At 44.9% G+C, this 21,582-nt stretch overlaps 1 protein-coding gene across 1 annotated transcript in view; it reads left to right on the forward strand.

Annotated features, from left to right (window-relative positions):
- The window catches only part of SCARB2 (scavenger receptor class B member 2), a 118,069-nt gene extending 108,299 nt beyond the window's left edge, over positions 1-9,770 (forward strand). The window contains exon 12 of the mRNA XM_033914397.1: positions 7,166-9,770. Coding sequence (XP_033770288.1) covers positions 7,166-7,207 — 42 coding nt within the window. The 3' untranslated portion in view covers positions 7,208-9,770. The remainder of the gene's footprint in view (positions 1-7,165) is intronic.
- Positions 9,771-21,582: the final 11,812 nt, after the last annotated feature.

A 21,582-nucleotide genomic window follows, 5' to 3' on the forward strand; every position in this document is an offset into this window, starting at 1 on the left:
TGAACCAAGGTGCCCAGGTTCCATTAGAGAATCTAATATAATAAAACGGTAAGCCGCGCATGCGCACTTCCTATGCGTGCGTCCGTTTTCCGTGAGCTGTAGCTAGGAAGTGCGCATGTGCGGCTTAAGGTCTGGCCTCGCGCGAGGCAAGACAAGTGCGCATGCACGCCCTTCCCTGCTCTCGAGGCGAAAGGCGGTACAAAGGCAGTGCGGAGCGGCAGCTGCTGGGAGGAGGCCGCAGCGGCTTGAGGCGAAAGTTTTATGTCTACCGCTGGCGGCCGGCGAAACCCTAATGCTGCCTAAAGGAACAAACGCAAACTGACGCCGGCTCTCCCGTTTGGAGCCTTCTCTTCCCCCCCCCCACTCTGCCCTTATGACTTCCGCGTTCCCCGCTGCACCCCCCACAAGGAGGACCGAGCGTGGGTGTGGCGGGTGGGGAGCGGTACCACCGGCATCCGAGCAGGATATTTCATAGAAGTACCAAACTGACGACTGTGAGCTAGGGAGAGGAAGAAGAAGGTAGAGAGAGATCTGCAAGGTAGAAGGAAGGGAATAGGTGAAGGGAACAAAATAGAGAGACTAGACTGGACAGACAGGGGAGGGCTGCAGGGAATGAGAAATCAAGTTTCAAGTATTTACATAAAGATGTACCATTCAGTGTCCCAGTGCTCCAGAGCAGGGGGGGAAAAGGAAGGGAGGCCTACTGCAGGACAGGGTAGGTAAAAGGAAGGGAGAATGGACAGGGGGAGCAGGCAAGGGGTGGTGGTGGACAGCCAAGGAAAAAGAAAGACAGAAAGCGCAATGGAGAGACAGAGAGAGAGAAAGAATAAAAGACAGACACACACACATATATTCTAGCACCCGTTAATGTAATGGGCTATAAGACTAGTATAGGCATAATCTGGCATCAATGTGCTTAAGATGTAGGTGCCTTCATATGCCAGCCATAGTCTGTAAGTTACACATGCATATGGGAGGCCAGCTATGCCCTATGCTTCCCTGCTTACACCCCCTCCCTTGCAGATGCATGCTGTACAAGTAACGCACATTGGGAAAGAATAGTGCTTAAGGTATACAAACACATGCATATATACTAATATTGTAAACATTTCTGTTTATATCACATGTGTAAATGTGAGCACCTAGGGGCATCTATAATTTCGTGCCAATTCTATAACAGCTTCTGGACGTGCCTAAGCCACTATAGAATACTAGCGCAAAGCTACTTTGGTGTGTCAAAAAGTGAGGAGTAACATGTCAGTGGCTGGTGCAAGATTGTGTGCCTAAGCATGCTATGTAATGCATACTACTGATAGTATTGTTTAGTGACATGTCCATGACCCCACCCCACCCCCCTTTTGCAACATAACATGTGCTGGTTACTGGATAGCGCGTGACTTTAAATTATTTGCATCAGTCGTGCTCAAAAGTGATACCATGTTTCCCCGAAAATAAGACACTGTCTTATATTAATTTTGTGTCCAAAAAAGGCACTAGGACTTATTTTCGAGGTAGTTATTTTTTTTTTTCATGTACAGTGAGCAGGTCTCCTTTCCTCTCCTCCACCCCAATTCTTCCTATTTCCTTTCTCTCCCTCACATGTGCAGTATCTTTCCTCCCCTCTCACCCATTCCCTTGTGCAGTATCTTTCTATCCTTCCCTCCCATCCCCCAGTGCAGTAGAACCCTTACAGCTTCTATCCCTCCCTTCCTCCCATCCCCCATGCAGCATCTTTCTATCCCTCCCATCATCCCCACCCCCAGACCCTTTCATCTCTCCCTTGCATCCAAACCCCGAACGCAAGACCAAAAAACCTGATAACAAAAAGCAGCACAGGCTGAATCGCAGCCTTCTCACACCTGGGCGTTCCTCTGCCATGTTGCTGATGACATCGTCAGTGATGCAGCAGAGGAATGCCCGGGTGTGAGAAGGCCGCAATACAGCCTGTGCTGCCAATGCTGCTATTTGTTATCAGGTATTTTGTGGTCGGGGTTCGGATAGGAGGCGAGATGGAAGGGTCAGCGGAGGGCGGGGAGAAGCGCTGCTCCCAGCAACTAGGGCTTATTTTCAGGGGTAGGGCTTATATTAAGGTTCGAACATATAGTCTTGTATAGAATAAATGGGATTTGGTGGGGAGGGAGGTTAAATGGTCCAGCTGTTTTGTTTTATTTATATATGCTTCTTATTTATTTTATTCGATGCATTATTGTTATACTATGCACCTTGGGGTGCCTTTATGTTGTATTTGAAGTTGTTTGCATCAATAAAAATTGTTTGAACCTAAGAATCTGGTAGCTTAAGCCAAATTGCCATTAGTTGAAATGCCATAGATTTACTGAGCTTCCTGGCACATTTAAGTCCTCTAGAGCATTGATTCCCAACCCTGTCCTGGAGGAACCCCAGGCCAATCGGGTTTTCAGGCTAGCCCTAATGAATATGCATGAGAGAGATTTGCATATGATGGAAGTGATAGGCATGCAAATTTGCTTCATGCATATTCATTAGGGCTAGCCTGAAAACCCAATTGGCCTGGTGTTCCTCCAGGACAGGGTTGGGAACCACTGCTCTAGAGCAGTGTTCTTCAACTGCCGGTCCGCGGTGCGATCGATGCGGTGTTATCTTCGGGACTGCTCCCTCTTCCTCACTGACTCAGTACACAAAGCCACAGGCAGCGGTTCCTACGTGCATCCTGCACCTGAACTGGAAGCCTTCTCTCTGATGTCGCAACAGAGGGAAGGCTTCCAGATGAGGCGCGGGACGTGCAAGGAGCCGCTGCCCGCAGCTTTGTGCACTGCATCAGTGAGGAAGAGGGAGCCGGCCTGAAGATAACACCGGGGGCAGAATAAAACAGCCAGGCAGGAGCAGGCCAGAAGGTAAGGCATAGCATGGAGGGAGGGAGACAAAGGTAGGGGGGGATGATTTTATTTTTGAATTTAGTGATTGAATTGAATTTACATCTGCTCTCAGTATTTTGCACTGTTCAGGAAGAAATGCATTTGTTTCTTTTTCTCTGGGGGTTATACTGCATGCAGAGTCTTGAATCTTAGGGTTTCTTTTTTATATATTAGTACTTTTAGTTTGTGGTCCAGTATTTGCAGAGGGGTTATCTGTGTTCTGGTAGGAATGAATGTTGAGAAGCATACAGTGTGCTTTGTGTAGTTTAATTTTGTGGTTAATCATTATGGGCTCCTTTTATCAAGCCGCACTAGCAGGGTTAACGCGCGCGAAATTTCATCATGCGCTAACCCCCATGCTGGCCAAAAACTACTGCCTGCTCAAGAGGAGGCGGTAGTAGCTAGCGCGGCCGGCGGTTTAACACACGCTATTATGCAAGTTAAACCGCTAGCGTGGCTTGTTAAAAGGAGTCCTATGTGTTGTTAATAAGATGATATTGTGTGTATATATGAAAAATGAATGGAAAAAATAGTGTTACAATTAGTACTATGGGGCGGGGTCTAGGGCGGAGATTGGGTAAAGATGGGCAGGGTCTGGCCCACGACTTAGCCCAGTGTTCTTCGACCGTTGGTCCACAAAAAATTATTTTATTTCTGCCGGTCCATAGGTGTAAAAAGGTTGAAGAACACTGCTCTAGAGGATGGAAATGATAGTTTATAAATTGTAATCCTTAAATGACAGGATCTAATAGCATTCCAACATAGAGGGATTGAAGGATCTAATATTCCATAGAGGAATTTAAAAACAACACATGCACACTTAAACTGTATTCTGTGACAAACTGGAAGCCAATGAAGCTTTCTCAATAACAGGGATACATGATCGTACTTTCTCTTTCCAAAGATAAGTTTGGCCGCTGTATTCTGTATCAACTGTAGTTGATCTAGACTGCCCTGTTTAATACCCAAATATACAGAATTACATTACATTAGTGATTTTTATTCCGCCATTACCTTGCAGTTCAAGGCGGAATACAGAAGAGGATTTCAGAATTACAGAAGAGGATTTCTGGACATGTCCAGCGGTGTTACAGAGTAGAGCAGGTTGCTTTAGAGCAGGGGTGTCCAACCTTTTGGCTTCATTGGCCGAAAAAAATGTTTCTGGGGCCGCACAAACGCTGCAGCAAGACAGAGGAGGGAGCCGGCAAGACGGTAAACACCCGGGGGCAACAGAGGAAAACACTGCACCTCCCTTGACCGGGGCCGCACAAAATACTTCATGGGGCCACATATGGCCCTTGGGCCGCAGGTTGGACACCCCTGCTCTAGAGGATTGAAATGTTTCATACGGTGTTAGTTAGTCTTCATGGATTTTTTGAATAGCAGGGTTTTTATTTCTTTTCTGAAAGTTTTAGTAGACTGGAGAGTTGGTGGTCTAGTTTTGCTTCCTGTGTGGCTAGAATTCCATCATACAGTTTTTTCCGTTTGATGTCTCTGATTGGAGGGTATGTGAATGCTGTCTGGGTTCTTCTGTGTCTGGTTGTGGTAGTTTGGATTAGTCGGTTGTTCAAGTAGGCTGGGCTGTCACTATTTATGGATTTAAATAATAGACAGTAGAATTTAAATAGTATTCTTGCTTGAATTGGGAGCCAGTGTGAGTCGAGGTATGTGGTCGTGTTTTCTTAATGAATAGATTAGTCTCAGGGCTGTGTTATGTACTGTTTGTAGTTGTTTTATCATTGTTGCGGGGTAGGGGAGATAGAGGATGTTGCAGTAGTCAAGGAGACCTAGGACTAGGGACTGGACTATGAGCTGGACTTGTTTTCTGTCAAAGAATTTTCAAACTTGCCTTAGGTTTTTCATGACCGCAAATGATTTCTGTATTGTTTTGTTGATATGTGATTGCAGATCACAGGTTGTTAGACTCACTAATGACCTTCCGCAGAGCAGTAAAGACCTTCCTCTTCTGTCAATCGGGCCATTAAAAACTGCCTCCTCAATATACTTCTCCTAGTACTCTTCGCTATGACCAGTCTGGTCTCTAGAATAAGCTCTGTTATTGTCTACTGTAACCTTTTTGTTGTCATGACTAGTCTGTTTTCAAACGATTGTGAATGTCTACTTGTAACCCGTTCGGAGTTTCTGGGAGAACGGGATAGAAATAAAATAAATATGCAAATGTGAGCACCTGTGTTATAGAATTGCCCTTAACATGTGCAGGAGTGGTGATCTGTGAGTTGTGGTGGAGAAAAAAAACTGTATTTTGAATTCAAGAAAGCTTGGGATAAGTACATTGTAACTCTAAGGGAGAGGATGAAATAGTAGATGACATGGATAAGCAAACTAGGTAGGCATCTTTATTACTTTGGTTCCTCAGATCTCATCTCGCTAGGAGTTCAAATAAATTAAAATTTACATTATCCCAGGACAAGCAGGCAGGTATTCTCACTAATGGGTGACGTGATCCAACGGAGCCCGATGCGGACGCCTCACAAGCAGTCTTGCTTGAAGAAACTTTGAAGTTTCGAGTTGCCCACACCGCATTACATTTCCTTCCCTTAAGGGTAAGAACAGAACTTTCAAGAGATTGAGCCACTCTTTCATTTTCAAACTAACTGAGCTCTGGAATGAGTTACCGCTTTCACTTAGAAGTCTAGGTCCTTTGTTTTATTTCAGAAAGTTTTGAAAATTTTCTTGTTTACTATAAACACTTTGGAAACTAAGCTATTCTAGATTATCTTCTATATTTATGTATTATATTTACATTATCGTAGACTGAGCCGAGCACCTTTTGGTAGAAGACCCAGTCTATTAGATTAAGGTTTAGTTTATCAGATTTCTACATTCCTATTTACAGAAGAGCTACAGTGACAGTCATGCAAAGCTTCATTGCTTTGTAGTGCTTCTCTTGTGCCTTGTAAATTCAGGTAAAAGATTGTTCCTGATTTATCACACTGGTAATGTTCCCTGTGCTGCTCCTCCTTCCTCTATTTCAAATGTGCATAATGTAACTGTGGAGTGACCTAGAGGTTAGAGCTGCTGCCTCAGTAACCTGAGATTGTGAGTTTGATCCTAGCCTGCTCCCTGTGACTTTGGCCAAGTCACTTAACCCTCCATTGCCCCAGGTATCACAGTTAGATTGTGAGCAGACAGATAGGGAAAATACTTAAAAGTACCTGATTTTTGTTCAATGTATTGTAAACTACTTTGGGTGAATCTCTTCATGAAAAGGCAGTTAATAAACTGCCTTTAAAATAAAAAAAAATGAAAAAGGATTGAGAAAAGATATTTCTGAAGCGTGGTAGAAAATATACATTGTCAGTGGAAGCAGACACAGGGCTTCCAAGCCTTGTAATGCATGGAAACTTTTCAACACTGTGCTTGAACTGTTTCCAAGTTTCTTTATTCTTTGATATTCCGTTTATCGGACAGCTACCTAAATTGTTTACAATGGAACAAGTCTAAAAAAATTTTTAATTTAGAAATAAAACATATCTAAAATTAGAGATAAAAGAAAATAATTTTTTTTAAAAAAGAGGGAACATAACAGACTGACATATTGGAATCAAGATGGGAGGAGAGGCAAGGTAAGTTAATAAATACATGAAATTGAAAATAAAAATAAAGTGGAAAGTGGTGGGAGGGGGAATACAGGCAAGCTTCTTACTCATATGAGGAAAGACTAAAGAGGTTAGGGTTCTTCAGCTTGTAAAAGAGATGGCTGAAGGGAAATATGATTGAAGTCTACAAAATCCTAAATGGTGTAGAACGGGGGGTACAAGTGGATCCATTTTTTTATGCATCAAGATTTACGAATACTAGGGGGGGACACTCATTGAAATTACAGAGTAATACTTTTAAAACCAATAGGAGGAAATATTTTTTCACTGAGAGAATAGTTAAGCTCTGGAATGCGTTGCCAAAGGATGTGGTAAGAGCGGTTAATGTAGATGGTTTTAAAAAAGGTTTGGCAAGTTCCTGGAGGAAAAGTCCCATGTCTGTTGAGACAGACATGGGAGAAACCACTGCTTGCCCTGGATTGGTAGTATGGAATGCTGCTACTATTTAGATTTTTGCCAGGTACTTGTGACTTGGATTGGCCTCCATGAAGACAGGATACTGAGCTGGATGGACCATTGGTCTGACCCAGGAAGGCTATTCTTAATGGCCACTCTTGAGTTTTTCCTGCATATATCCTAAATTTAGCAGAATGGGAACTTAATTGACTTTACCTTTTGAGAGTAACAATGTGCATTGCTATTGCTTTCCAGGGTACAGCAGATGAAAGGGCCTCGCTAATAAGATCATCCTAATCTGTTCCCTCATCTTGAATCTCTGAAGAGCAAACTAGCCAAATCATCAGACCTGGCACAACGAACCACAGGAGACTATGCTTGAGCTAACCCTTTTCCTGTGATGTGGCTGAGGAAAAATACATTATGGCATTATATATTTTTTTTTACTGGTTGCTTTAAATATCTAATCATATGGGACAGCAGAAATGTATTTCCCATGGTATTTACATTAACTGGTAAGAGATGGGCATACGGTGAAGGCTGCCTTTTGAACATGGACACTTGTGGCTTTCATTAACTTGCTCCAGCACCACTACAGATTCACTTGCACTGTTGAATAACTTGAATCTAATCCTCTATACTTGCATTGTTTGTTTTAATAAGAGCTGAATTTTCTTAATCTTATAAAGTAAAAATTACATATAAATAAAACAAAAATAATCAGATTGCATGGTAATCTAGATCAAATGTAACAATTCACCCAGATATCCATGAGGTAAATTGTTCATGGTGGTTAAAGCTATTACTCATCTTAAATGGAAACTAGAAATACTGTTTTCCAAATGTGTCTCTTTCTGGTAGCATCTATTTAATTATGCTCTGAATCATAACATTAGTGCTGACTGATCTGTGTTCATAATCATATTTAGCAGTTTGGAATGGGAGTGAGATATTTTTAGCTTCTGTGGGCAAGGTTGCACTCTTGTGATGTGCCTGTGAATCTTTCTGTGTCATATATACTGTGATTCAGAATGGATAGATAATTTTATCAATAAAATGTAAAACATTTTTATGTAAACTGACTCTGGAATCAAAAGCCTCCTGTAATATCTTTATATAAGCAGTTGGCCTTGGCATGGGATGATAACAGTGGTTGCAGATGGGGGTACAGAAGATCAGTGGTGGTATGGCAAACAGCAGCTGCTAGTTGCATGCAACTGAGAAACATACCAACTCCAGCAATATTTCATCAGATGTCAAAGTACAGCATGTCCTATGAAGAAGCAGAGATAAGGGAACAGGTCACAAATGATTAGAGGTGGCATTAGTTCCCAAAGGATATTTGTTTTCATCCAAAGAAAACTCAAAGCCTTTTAAAGCAGCAACAAAAAATTATTACTATTTTTTTCCTTTTTTGACCATAAGATCCTAATATACAGAAAGATAAAGCAGGTAATAATAGAGGGAAAGAGCCAGAAGGGAGAGCAAGAAAAGTCCCACGGATCTGATAATAATATTGGTGTGCTCACCAATAGGTGCAGCAGTGAAGGAATGTGCAGTACCTGGCTGGTGTTTTGGTTAAGGCAAGTTTATTGAGCAACATTTTTACAGTCTTTTTGGTATATAGACAAAGTGCTGCTTGGATCGTTTATTAAAGAAAAGGATGGATCAATTAAGGCAAAATCATAGTCAAGTTCATTTGAATCTGTTTTGCAGGACACTTAAGTCTGTGTGATTTTATCAAAGATGATGGGACATGAAATTTACCCCTCTTTTACAAAGTCACGTAGCAAAAGCCCCAAAGCTCTATAAATCTCTATGGGCTTCAGGGTAGTTACTGCAGAGGCTTTGTAAAGGGGGGAGAAGGTAAATGTGGAACTGCAATGTTAAAATAATATGATGTTCCCACACCACAGGCTAGCATTTTTAGTGCACGCACAAGATTAGCACGCTAGATGAAAAATTACTGCCTGCTTAAAAGGAGGCGGTAGCGGCTAGCGCGCGGGGCATTGTAGTGCGTGCTATTCTGCACATTAAGGCCCTAACGCACCTTTGTAAAAGGAGCCCTAAATATAACCTCAATAAACTTAATTTACTTAAGAACCTCAGAGATACTACTCAGGACTCATACAACTCATTGTCCTAAGTTTTATGTGCCATCTCTTCACTGGTTCAATTCAATTTTAATAACTTTGAAGTACTTTAAGTAAGACTAGCAACACGTAGCTTGTGGTCTTGAAAGCCGTGGAGAAAGCAAACATGTTTCACTTCCTGCTTTATCAAGGCTATAGTTGTAATTTTAAACTTTATTTATATTTTATCAGTATAAATTCTTATTTATATTAAACCTCTATCTTGCTGACATCCGTCCTTACCACTTTCTCATTCAAGATGGCGGCAGCGTTCAACTCACTCAATTTAAATCTTGGCTTTGCAGCTGCTGACTTTTATGTAATTTTCTGCTGAGTCAGCAAGGAAGGATGCCCACTTTGCTTTGTAGAATGGTAGCCTAATCAGCGCACTTGGAAATATCAGTCTTTGTGCACCACAATTCAACTGTGCAAGATACACACATGTTTAGAGTACTAGTGCTTAATATTGGTATATATGTGCATGTATACTGATAAATCTAAACATTTACATGCTTAATGCTTCTTTTACAGAATTGCTGCCCCCAAGTGGACATCCAGTGTTGGTTGTTAAAAATGTTTCTTTTTATTTGGCGTGCTTTATTAAAGAACAATGCATGCTTATAGTGATCACGCCAAACGTGTCAACGTGTGTGTTGACACTGCTGAGTCTCATTTAGTTGCTCCTTACAATTCAAAATATTGCATTAATAAATGATTTTCTGTAAATACTTTTTGACAAATATTTGTTACTTTTATTGATACAATTTTGTGCTACTGTATATACTCAAATACTGTAGTTACTGTATATACTCAAATATAAACCGAGGGTTTATATTCAAGTGCCCTGCCTTACACCCAGCTCTCCTTTCTTCCTTCCCTTCCTACCCAGCCCCTGATGCCCACTACAGGCCTGCCTGAAGCCCTGGTAGTCCAGTGGCAAGTTGGGACAGGAGTGATCTTTCCCGTATCCTGTCCCGGATGATTCTAAACCCACTCCACCTCCCTGACCCCTGCAGACCTTACCTTTAAAGCCCTGGTGGTCTATCAGTGATGCGAGGCAAGAGTGATCTTCCTACGATCTTGCCCCTTTAGAGCTGAGATCAAAAATGCTCACCACGAGTTCCCACAATCTAGTGAGTCTGTAACAGGAACTTGTGACGGGCATTTTTGATCATGGCTCTCACAAGGCAGGAGCTTAGAAAGATCACTTCTGCCCCACTTTACCGCAAGACCATAGGGCTTTAAAGGTAACATCTACAAAGGTCAGGGAAGCGGGGTGGTTTAGAGTCGGCCAGGACAGGACGCAGTAAGGATCACTCCTGTCCCGGCTCCCTGCTGGACCACCAGGGCTTCAGGCAGGCCCATGGGAAGCCTGCAACAGGTCCGAGGGGGGGTATAGACCAGAGGGCCCAAATATAAACCGAGACCCCCAATATTGGGCCCAAAATCTCAGTTTATATTTGAGTATATATGGTATGCTTCTAGAATTTATTGCAGCTCTGATTGTGAAACAAGGAATACATTGTTTATTCAGATTCATAGTAGTTACGCATAAGAATGTCACAGCAGGAATACTTTTTTTAATGGTTAAATCCTTGCACACTGTCTAATGCTGCTGGTAGCTGAATAGCAAATGATACAATAATGCACATCAGTAAGGGCACTTACAAAGTCATGTGATAAACATATTTTACTGTTTAATTTATGCATATCGAAGGCAATGAAACATTTCAAGTGGCTTTACTTGGTTATTTTAGAAGGCTTTTTTGTGATTTGCCTGGGTAAATGACGGCATTTACACATATATATTGCAAGCATGTGTAAAACCTGATTTTAGAGAACTGTTCTTTACATGTACAAATCCACAGTCAGTAAAAATTTCAAGGAGATGTGATATGGGAGGGACTAAAATCTGTATGTGTATTTCTGAGTTGATAAAGGAAATGCACATGTATGTAGGAGAATTCACACATCAGGATTTACACCTGCTCCTTCATGTATAGATTTTCAAACATGCTCAATTTGACTAGCCCGTTAAGAGGATGGACTAAAGGGATCCTCCTTAATCCCCCATTGTGCATGTCCACTTCCAAGTTAAAATGATAGTTGCAGCCTCTGTCTAATTAGCAGCAGTCAAGTGGAGTTTTCACATGTAAATGACATCTTCACAATGTGCACCTGTAAGTTGCTGTATTTCTGCTGTTGATGTTTTCCATGTATACTGTATAACTTACAAAATGGATGCTGCTGCTGCATAGAGCCATTACCGCCACATGCACTCCTGCAAGTATTCTAGAAAAAGATCCTCATATGTCAGCAGATCCTTTTCTAAAAATGCCATAAGAATTGAGCATAGAACAAAAAAAAGCACAAAGAATCTCAACAAACAGGGACTTGTCTTTATTGACCCAACTGGACGCCAACAGTGTGCACTTTTAGGAAAGTTCTTTTGGGCACTTATATCCTGGTTCATCATTGCATCAATTCTCAATTTGCTATTTTTATAGCATTCTCTATAGGTGCTGCATACCGAAACACAGTCCATGTTGGATCATTAAAGACAAATCCCAATTTGTTGAGGCTGTTGGTGCTTTTTTTGTTGTATTTATTTGGTGTTCTTTGACCCTTTCTGTTGTTTGGATCAGAACTGAGCATCAAGAAAACAGCAAGAGTGGGGACATAAAAGATGCCTCTGCTTGGGTAAAAAATGCTAAGACAAAGTCTCATCTGCAAACGAATTATTAGTAAAGTTTAAACAATGACCCATCATGGCCAGTGTTTCAACACCACATGGTGCTTTCCTCAGGAGTCAATATATACAAAGAAAAGAGTCCCAAGCCTCGGTGAATCATTGGCAATTCCAAAATATGGGTCCGAGTTCGCATAAGAGTCTGTGTGAAAAAATGTGGTTAATAATCAGTGAAAATAACTCAGACCCATATTTGGGAATTGCCAGCTGTTCACTGAGGCTTGGGACTCTGTTTACCTTGTACATATCAACTCTTGAGGAAGACACCGTGTGGTGTCAAAACACTGGCCATGTTGGGTTATTGTTTAAACTTTAGTAATAAATTGTTTGTGAACTTGAGACATCTTTGCATTTTTTTACTAAAGAACAGGCATCTTTGTGTCCCCACTCTTGCTGTTTGCTTGTTGCTCTGTTCATTGGGACATCTTTTATTTTTTTTTTTGCTTTGTGTATTTGATTTCAGAACTGAGCATGCCATAACTTGGATGTCTCAGTTCCAATCTTTGTTCAGTTCGAAATGGGCCTTAAAAGGTCAGTTATATGAATAAAGGGGGCAGTGCTTTCTACATTCTCTTACGTATACCTTCTCATTTTGCTTATCACTTGTAGTTCTCTCCCTCTTGGTTGTATTATAGAGAGAATACCTGCTTTAGGGCCTGATTTTTGAAGGTTTGTTTTCTATTCTGTGTCTATGGATGAAAAGCTTAGTAAATTAAGGCCCTTGGTCTCATAACATTCTCAGGTGATGGCCAGCAGTCTGCAGCTCACCCAGAGGATGTTACTTCATTCACCAGGTTACTATAACATAGTAACATAGTAGATGACGGCAGATAAAGACCCAAATGGTCCATCCAGTTTGCCTAACCTTATTCAATCTAAAAATGTGTGTTGAGGGGGGGGGGTTTCTTCTTCTTCTTCGCTATTTCTGGACAAGAATCCAAAGCTCTGCCCGGTACAGTTCTTAGATTCCAACTACTGAAGACTCTGTCAACGCTCACTCCAGTCCATCTACACCCTCCCAGCCATTGAAGCCCTCCCCAGCCCATCCTCCACCAAACAGCCATATACAGACTCAGACCATACAAGTCTGCCCAGTACTGGCCTTAGTTCTTAAATATTTACTAAGAACAACACTTGGCAATGTCATCCTGCCCTAGAGGACTGACATACTGGAAGGTAGAATCAAAGCAGGTTTTATACATGACAGCATGAACCTCCAACAAGGAGCCCTTCTGAACTACTGCCAAACTTTAAAACTAAATTGGGTGCTTTCAACTAACCCAAAGAAGTCTTTCTGAATTATAGTGGTCACATTAACACAGACAGCAGTAGCTTAATAGTGTATGATTTTCTTAATTGGTAAAACAATCTCTTTAAGACCTGAAAGCTGCAGAGAAAATGAAGTGGAAAATTATGGAATTCTGTTTTCTTTTTAAAATCTGTATATGATTAAGTGTAGTTTCCTCATAAAATGCTCAGAAACACAATGAACATTTAAATGTGTCATAACAGTGACTGAAAGATTACACAGTAGGAAGGAAATTCTGTAAAGAAAAATAGACACCTACTTTTCTTTATAGACTATTAGCATAACCAGATTCTTTATGTGAACATTCTTACACCAGCCATAGAGCTGGGGTAAACGTTCTCACCCAGACTGTAAGAGAGCACATGTAAATCATAGTATTCTATAATTTATGTAAGTGTGTGCCCAGGTCCATGTACTGCCTGCCCATAAGAACACCCATCTGCAAAGTACACATCATCCAAGATTGGTGTGCACTTACAGAATAGCTGTTTAAGCATGTATCTGTTCACATATGTGCATAAATTACTAGATTACTGGTATTTATATACCTACAGTCACCTAAATCTAAATGGCTCCCTGTAGGGGGGTATTTCCTAATATTTATGCATGTAAATACAGGTAGACAATCCATTATACGAAATTCCTTTATCCGAAATACGGAAAGGATATGCTTTATTCAAAATTCTAATATACGAAATACTAAATTACCGATCCATTTTAAAGGTAATCCTATTTTATCTTCAATGAGGTCAGTTTGGGGAAATTTAATTAAATTATGGAGATATAACCCATATATAACAGATTTGCTACCTATTCAGGGTAATGGAGATTTTCAACCTGGTATGACATCTAGGATTTTTAGAATTTGGGGGTTTAAAATGGATGGATGGATTCTGGGCAGCCAGAATCCATGCAAGTCTTATACCCTTAATGGCGAGATCCTAGCAAAAACGGTAGCAGAACGAGACTTGGGGGTAATCGTCAGTGAGGACATGAAGTCTGCCAATCAAGTGGAGCAGGCTTCGTCCAAGGCAAGACAAATCATGGGCTGCATACGAAGGGGTTTCGTCAGTCGTAAGGCGGAAGTCATTATGCCATTGTATAGATCCATGGTGAGGCCCCACCTGGAATACTGTGTGCAATTCTGGAGGCCGCATTATCGCAAGGATGTGCTGAGACTGGAGTCGGTGCAAAGAATGGCCACCCGGATGGTCTCGGGACTCAAGGATCTACCATACGAAAAACAGCTTGACAAATTACAGCTATACTCGCTCGAGGAGCGCAGAGAGAGGGGGGACATGATCGAGACGTTCAAGTATCTTACAGGGCCGCATCGAGGCGGAGGAAGATATCTTCTTTTTCAAGGGTCCCACGACAACAAGAGGGCATCTGTTGAAAATCAGGGGCGGGAAACTACGAGGTGACACCAGGAAATTCTTTTTCACTGAAAGAGTGGTTGATCGCTGGAATAGTCTTCCACTACAGGTGATTGAGGCCAGCAGCGTGCCTGATTTTAAGGCCAAATGGGATCGGCACATGGGATCTATTCACAGGGCAAAGGTAGGGGAGGGACATTAAGGTGGGCAGACTAGATGGGCCGTGGGCCCTTATCTGCCGTCTATTTCTATGTTAAAGGTATTTATTATTTATCACAAGTATTGGATGAAACTGGGAAGATTAAGAGTTTTCCTGATCTTTCTATTGTAGTGGGAAGGGTCCTGGATCATTTATATGCATATATGCAATTGGTAAATTATATTAATAAATTGAAGAGATTGAATTTTTCTTGTGGAGTTCATGACAGAATTATTTCTTTTTTTTAATCAATGTGATGATGTGCCTATTTCAGTTTCTTGTCTGACTTAGTCAGAGAGCTCAAAGTCTCCCAGTGATTGATTTGGTGCATCAGACCTTAACAAGGAGTGCCCTTGCGGGCCGGCGAGTCCGGTGTTCAGGCGAAGTGGTTCCTCCCTTGTGCAGGTCTTTCTGAGTAATGAGGATTGCGTGCAGCCAGGTTGCGCCCCCGTAGTCCGTCTGTGGCGAAGCGAGGCCGAGGAGTTGAGGAAGGTCGGGCTCTCTGTTACCACCGCTGGTTGAGCCTGCAAGCAGGTGTATGCTCTCAGGTACCCGTGTGCTGTGAGAAGAAAAGGGTGGGGGGGAAGGGTCTGGCTTTTAATGAACGACACTCCCTCCCTTTCTTTCTCATGTCTCTTGGTCCTGTCAAAAGAAGCACATTCATCTGGCTCCTGGGGGGCGTCCCCTGCCCTGGGATTAGCTCTGTCTCTCTCCTGAAGAGAGTGAGAGCTCCCACCCCTTGCTGCTAGCTGTGTGAGGACCTTCTTCCCTACTGCTGTGGTGTGGAGGAGGTTGGGTTACCCGCTGCTGCCGTTGTCCGGCATGGGGGTCGCTGTCCCTGCCAATGGGAGGAGGGATGCCTCCTCCCCTCAAGTGCAGTGTGTTTGTGAACCTCCCTGTGTCTGTCCGTCTGGTCTGCAGCGGCTCAGCCGAGCGTGGCTACCTGGTTGATCTGCCAATAGCATATGCTTGTCTCAAAGATTAAGCCATGCACGTGTAAGTACACATGGCTTGGTTAGTGAAACTGCGAATGGCTCATTAAATCAGTTATGGTTCCTTTGATCGCTCCATCCGTTACTTGGATAACTGGTAATTCTAGAGCTAATACATACATGCCGATGAGCGCTGACCTCCCGGGATGTGTGCATTTATCAGACCAAAACCCGGCCGCTTTGGTGACTCTAGATAACCTCAGGACATTGCACGTCCCCCGTGACAGCGATGATACATTCGGATGTCTGCCCTATCAACTTTCGATGGTACTTTCTGCGCCTACCATGGTGACCATGGGTAATGGGGAATCAGGGTTTGATTCCGGAGAGGGAGCCTGAGAAATGGCTACCACATCCAAGGAAGGCAGCAGGCGCGCAAATTACCCACTCCCGACTTGGGGAGGTAGTGATGAAAAATAACAATACAGGACACTTTCGAGGCCCTGTAATTGGAATGAGTACACTTTAAATCCTTTAACGAGGATCCATTGGAGGGCAAGTCTGGTGCCAGCAGCCGCGGTAATTCAGTCTGTGTGTTACTGTGGAGGAGTGAGGAGGTGGGAAGAGAGCTGCTCTTGTGCAACAGAGGCCTGTGGAAGGTGAGGGCTGGGCCCGGCCCCAAGCCCCAGGTGGCATGCTGAAGCCTGGGGTTCCTTCCCAGGGGAGGCCCCAGGCAGGAGGCCCTGCAATGGAGAGTTTGGAGGAAGAGATGCCTGGGCCTTCAGGCTTGAGCAGGCCAGGAAGGCCAGACCCTGGGACTCCTGGAGGAGTGTGTCCTTCACCAGCCATGGCACACGGGAGTCAGCAGGTAATTCAGGAGTAGGTCATTGGAGGTGGAAATGGGTGAGCGAAAGACCAAAGCCCTTACTGTGGTGGAGGCTGAAACAGATTCAGAGTTGGAGGAGGAATCACTCAGTGGTGAGAAAGAGGGGGTGCAGGAGCTGGATATGGCGACCAGAGCAATACTGACAGTAAGAGGTATGCAAGGCCTAGAGAAGAGGCTTCAAGACCTCCAGAAAAAGCAAAGAATGTTAGCCACACTGTTTCAACTGGCTCCAGACCCTCAAAAGAAGAAATATAAAAAGGAACAGCTTTATTTACAGAGACAAATAGAAAACTGCATAGCTGAAATGGCAGCAGTGACGAAAGACCAAACTAATCCTTTGGCTGAGCTCTACAGAAATAGGGAAACAATGGCTGCACTTGTTAGACACTCAGTAGAGGCTGTGGTGGGAAATTCTAGGGCTGGGACCATGCAGCACATACAGAAGCAGCCCAGACCTGTAGAAGCAGCCTTACAAACTCCTAGACCTCTGGTGGAGAAGAAGCAAGCCTCCATTAAGGTAGTGGAAGAAACAGTCTCCTCAATTGGAGCTGGGGACCAGATGGGTGAGAGTCTGGACTGGAATACCTGGGACCGGAGGGGGAAAGGAGCAGAACAAAGTAGGCTGGAAGCAAGAGCAGAGGAGGGACAGCCAAAAGAAAGGAGGAAAAAGAAAACTTCTCAGAGAGGCACTTATTTGGAGGAGCAGACACCAGAATTATCAACATTTTTATTGGAAATGAAAGAGCTGGATATGCAGGTAGAAGGAAAAAGAAAACTTCTCAGAAAGGCACTTATTTGGAGCAGCAGACACCAGAATTATCAACATCTTTATTGGAAATGAAAGAGCTGGATATGCAGGCAGAAGACTGGTTTACCTGGCTACTTGTTTCAATTCTTGGAGGAGGAGATGGCAGCTGAGAGCAGTGTGAAAGAGATTGAGGACGAGATTGGATTACAATCACCTGGGCACCAAGTTGCAGGGGACTTCCCAGCCAATGAGTGTAGAGCAGCAGGCTGCCTCTAGGAGGAGCTCTCTGAAACTAACTGTCCCAGAGAGCAGTGTATAGTTAGCTGGTGTCTCCAGCATGGTGGAAAACATGGAGTGGAGCCAGGAGCAGAGTCCAGAACTGGAGCAGGAACCGGTGCATTTTCAGGAGCCGGTGCTACCGGAAGCAGCTGTCGGAGAAGGGGCTGATTTGCAGCAGAAATGGCACAGAGGAAATACAGTGTCTGTCCCAAAAGCACTTGTGCAGGACTTTCCTATACAGCAGTTGGACACGTCAGGTCCTGGTGAATGTGACTGGGGATATGGTGCAAGGGGAGGGGGTGGGGGAAAGAGAGGCTGGGGGACATGGTGGTGGTGGGCAAGGTGCATGGGAAGGGGTTAAGAGAGGTATATCCTTTGCTGATGTGGCTGGGGGACCAGGGCGGGGGGGAAAGAGGGAGGATGGTGGTGGAAATGGTATGGGTGGGGGTAAGTGGGGTGGTGGAGGTGGGGTTTTCAAAAGGTGTAATGTGGTGCAGTTGAAATGGGTGGGGGCAGGGATTATGCCAGCAAGGGATAAGGTACTGAAAATGTTGTTGGATATGGGGTTTATTCCTGAGGATCTGTATGCTTGCATACTTCCGGTGATGGTACCAGAATATGATGTCAGCTTCCAGACGCAGAGGAGTCTGGAGGTTTTCTGGGAGAAATATGAGGGGGAGGGGGCAGTGGGCTGAATTGAGAGCTATCCCAGTAAGTAAACCTGACCTGGTCCAAGTCACTGTATTGGTGTGGAATGAGTCCATTCCATGCTCAGACCTGACATACTGGTTAAATCGGTACAGGGTGCTTTGGACTCTGTTAGTTAAGATCATGGATCCAAGTAGGGTCTGGGCCGGTGGATGGATGGCCAACATGAAACTGAACGAGGTAGGCAATGTGATCCAGCATGTTCCACTAGTGGCATTTATCGGAAGGGAACGAATACAGTGCTTTTATAAGGGGCAGCCCAGAGTGTGCTTCCGTTGTGGGTCATTCCGGCATTTGAGTATAGTATGTCCTACCATGATGTGTATCAAGTGTGGAGGGAAGGGGCATATTGGGGAGGAGTGTGACCTGATTCAATGTAATCTGTGTGGGTGCCTGGGGCATCCCTTCAGTAAGTGTCCGAAGGCTGCTCATAATCAGTGGGAGGAGGATGAAGGGGGACAGGGAGAAGAGGGTGAGGGATGGGAGGAACCCGGGAGCGGGACCAAGGGGGGGACCCCAGGAGTGCCATCGGGAGGGGGGACCGGACGGGGAGGGAGGTCAGGATGGTGGACAGGGTAGGGGAGGGTTGGTGCAGGAAGCTGGGGTGGAAGAGGGGGATGGGAAAGAGGGAGGGGACATGGGAACAGGTACGCAGTAAGAAGGCAGGGAAGCACCTGCGGAAGAAAAGGGCTAGGGTTGTGGATAGTAATCGGTTGCACGTCTTGGCACTGGATGAAGAAGAGGGGGCTGGGGAGTCCCAGGAGGGGAAAGGCAGGGAGGGTGGGCAGCGTGACTACCCAGTGGTGGTATTGGAGAGGCTGCGGGTTAGGAAACTGGAACGTGGGATGGTAGTCACGGAGGGAGGAAGGAAGGGGTGGGGGAGGTGATGTTCAACATGTAGGAGGGGGTCAGGAGGTAGCAGGGGGGATGTTTTAAAGGAAGGGGGAAATAAGGGAGGGGAAGAAGTGATTCTGGCAGAGGGCAAGATGGTCCCGCCAGGAGTGGTGAGAAGGAGGGGAAGAAATCCAAATTGGTCATATGATGGGGGAATCCTGGTTTGACCATCGCAACTTTAAATGTTGCCAGTCTCCGGATGGAGAGGAAACGGTCAAAAGTTTATGGGTTCTTGGCTTCCAAACACTTGAACGTCATTCTGGTGCAGGAGACAAGGGTGGATCACCCAAGTATCCTATGGAAAGTGAAATGGGACTGGAAATGGGGGCCGTCGTACTGGGTTTTGGCCCAGGAGGCATATGGGGGAGTGGCAATGCTGTTTCACTCCAGAACGGTGGAGGTTTGTAAGGTTGTGGAAGTGTGGGGGAGGGGTTGATATTGGATGCAGGGTGGAAGGGGAGTAATTGCTTTTAGTGAATACCTACGGTCCACAAAGGAAATGGGAGCGTAAAGCTCTCCTTTCCAGAGTGCGGCCGTATTTATATACGGCCAGGACGATGGTGTGGGGGGACTTTAATGCGGTGGTGAGGCAACAGGATAGGGAAGGGAAGAAATTTTCCTTAAGTTATGATGAGTTATTTTTGAAGCAGGTGGGGGAGGGGGCGGGGTTGGTAATATTTACACGGTTTTTGGGAAGAGGTGAGGGTATACTTATGGCAGGGGGAAATGTAATCGTTTAGATAGATTTTTTTGTAAGGAGAGAGGACTGTCAGGCCCCTCCCCAAGTGGAATATGTGGAATTCACGGATCACGCCGTCCGTGGTCAGTATTCAGGTGGGAGGGAGGAACCCGGAGATGGGGAGGGGATTGTGGCGGCTCAATAGCAGCTGGCTCCAGAGGGAACAGGTACAGGAAGCTTTTCGGGAGTTCTGGACGGATCAGCTATCCATTGAAAGTGCATATGGGTCCTTGGGGGACTGGTGGGAGGTTGTTAAGGGTAGGATTAGGGGCTTCTTTAGGAAGATAAGTAGGAGGGTGTCGCAGAATAGGGAAGCTGCTGGCACTTAGGAAGGAGTTGAACTGGAGGGTGGCGGGGGGTGAAAAGGGGGAGGGGATTCAAGTACTCAGGGGGGAAATTGAACAACTCCAGTATGATAGGTATAAGTCTTTAGTGTGGGAAAGGGATGGGAGTTTCATCTTGCCGGACCCCTTCAGGGCATGTAAGGAGAGGGTCAAGCAGAGGAAGGTGGGGAGTTTATGGGATGAAGAGGGGATTGAGCAGGAGTCACGGGAAGGGATTTTGAGGGTGGTGGAGCATTTTGGGCAGCTTTTTGCAGGTGGGCTGGAGGGTAGGGAAGGGTGGGAGGGGTATGTAGCAGGGACCCCTGGGGTGGATGGGGGGATAACGAAGGAGGAGGCAGAAGGGCTGACTGGGCCGTGGACAGTGGATGAGGTAAAGCAGGTGATCGCCGGACTGATGGGTGGGAAAATGTCAGAATCGGATGGATTGACGGCAGAGTTCTATAAAACCTTTTGTGAGCAGCTGGCACCGGTTTTGGTGCGGCTGTTTGGGGAGCTGGGCTGCCAGTCTGTCCTGCCAAGGTCCAAGAGGGAGGCAGTTTTGGTATTAATTGCAAAACCAGGGAAGGAGGGGTCAAGGGTGGGGAACTGGAGGCCCATTTCTTTACTGAATACTGACCGTAAAATTTTGGCAAAGATGCTGTGCGCAAGATTGGGAAAGATGGCGGAATCCTTGTTGGCACCTGCGCAAATGTGTGGCATTCAGGGGAGGGGGGCGATAGGGGCAGCAATAACGGTGAGAGAGGCGGTAGAGCGGGGTCGAAGGGTTCATGTGGGCGGGTGCTGGGGAGTTTAGATCAGGCCACAGCTTTCGATAGGGTGCCCTATGACTATTTATGGGGGGTCCTTCAGAGGTATGGGGTTCCAGACAGGGTTGTGGGACTGTTGAGGGTTCTCTATAGGGAGGCAGTAACCTTTCCACTGGTGAATGGGTGGAGGGGGGAGGGTTTCAAGATAGGGAAGGGTTGAGGCAGGGTTGTCCTTTGAGCCCATTGTTATACGTATTTGCCATTGACCCATTGGTAAGGTGGCTGGAGATGGGTAGGGGTTAACTGGAATAAACATGGGGGCAGGTACTCAGGTACGGGTTGTGGCATACACAGATGACATATCAGTGTTTGTGTCTTCGCAAAGGGAGTTCGAGTGGTTGGAGGAGACCCTGGGGGAATATTCGAGTGCTACAGGGGCGTGTATTAATAGGGAGAAAAGCCATTTATTGGAACTCGGGGATTTGGCGTGGGAAGTAGAGAGTACAGGCGGGTTATTGCCTCCGGAGGGGAGGGTCAGGGTATTGGGGGTGGTCTTTAGTGGAGATGGGGCATATCAGAAGGAGAATTGGGAGAGTAAAATCCGGGAAGGGAGGAAGAAGGTTGACGCCTG

This window comes from Geotrypetes seraphini, chromosome 1 (genome assembly GCF_902459505.1).
Source record: "Geotrypetes seraphini chromosome 1, aGeoSer1.1, whole genome shotgun sequence".
Classification (NCBI taxonomy): Eukaryota; Metazoa; Chordata; class Amphibia; order Gymnophiona; family Dermophiidae; genus Geotrypetes; species Geotrypetes seraphini.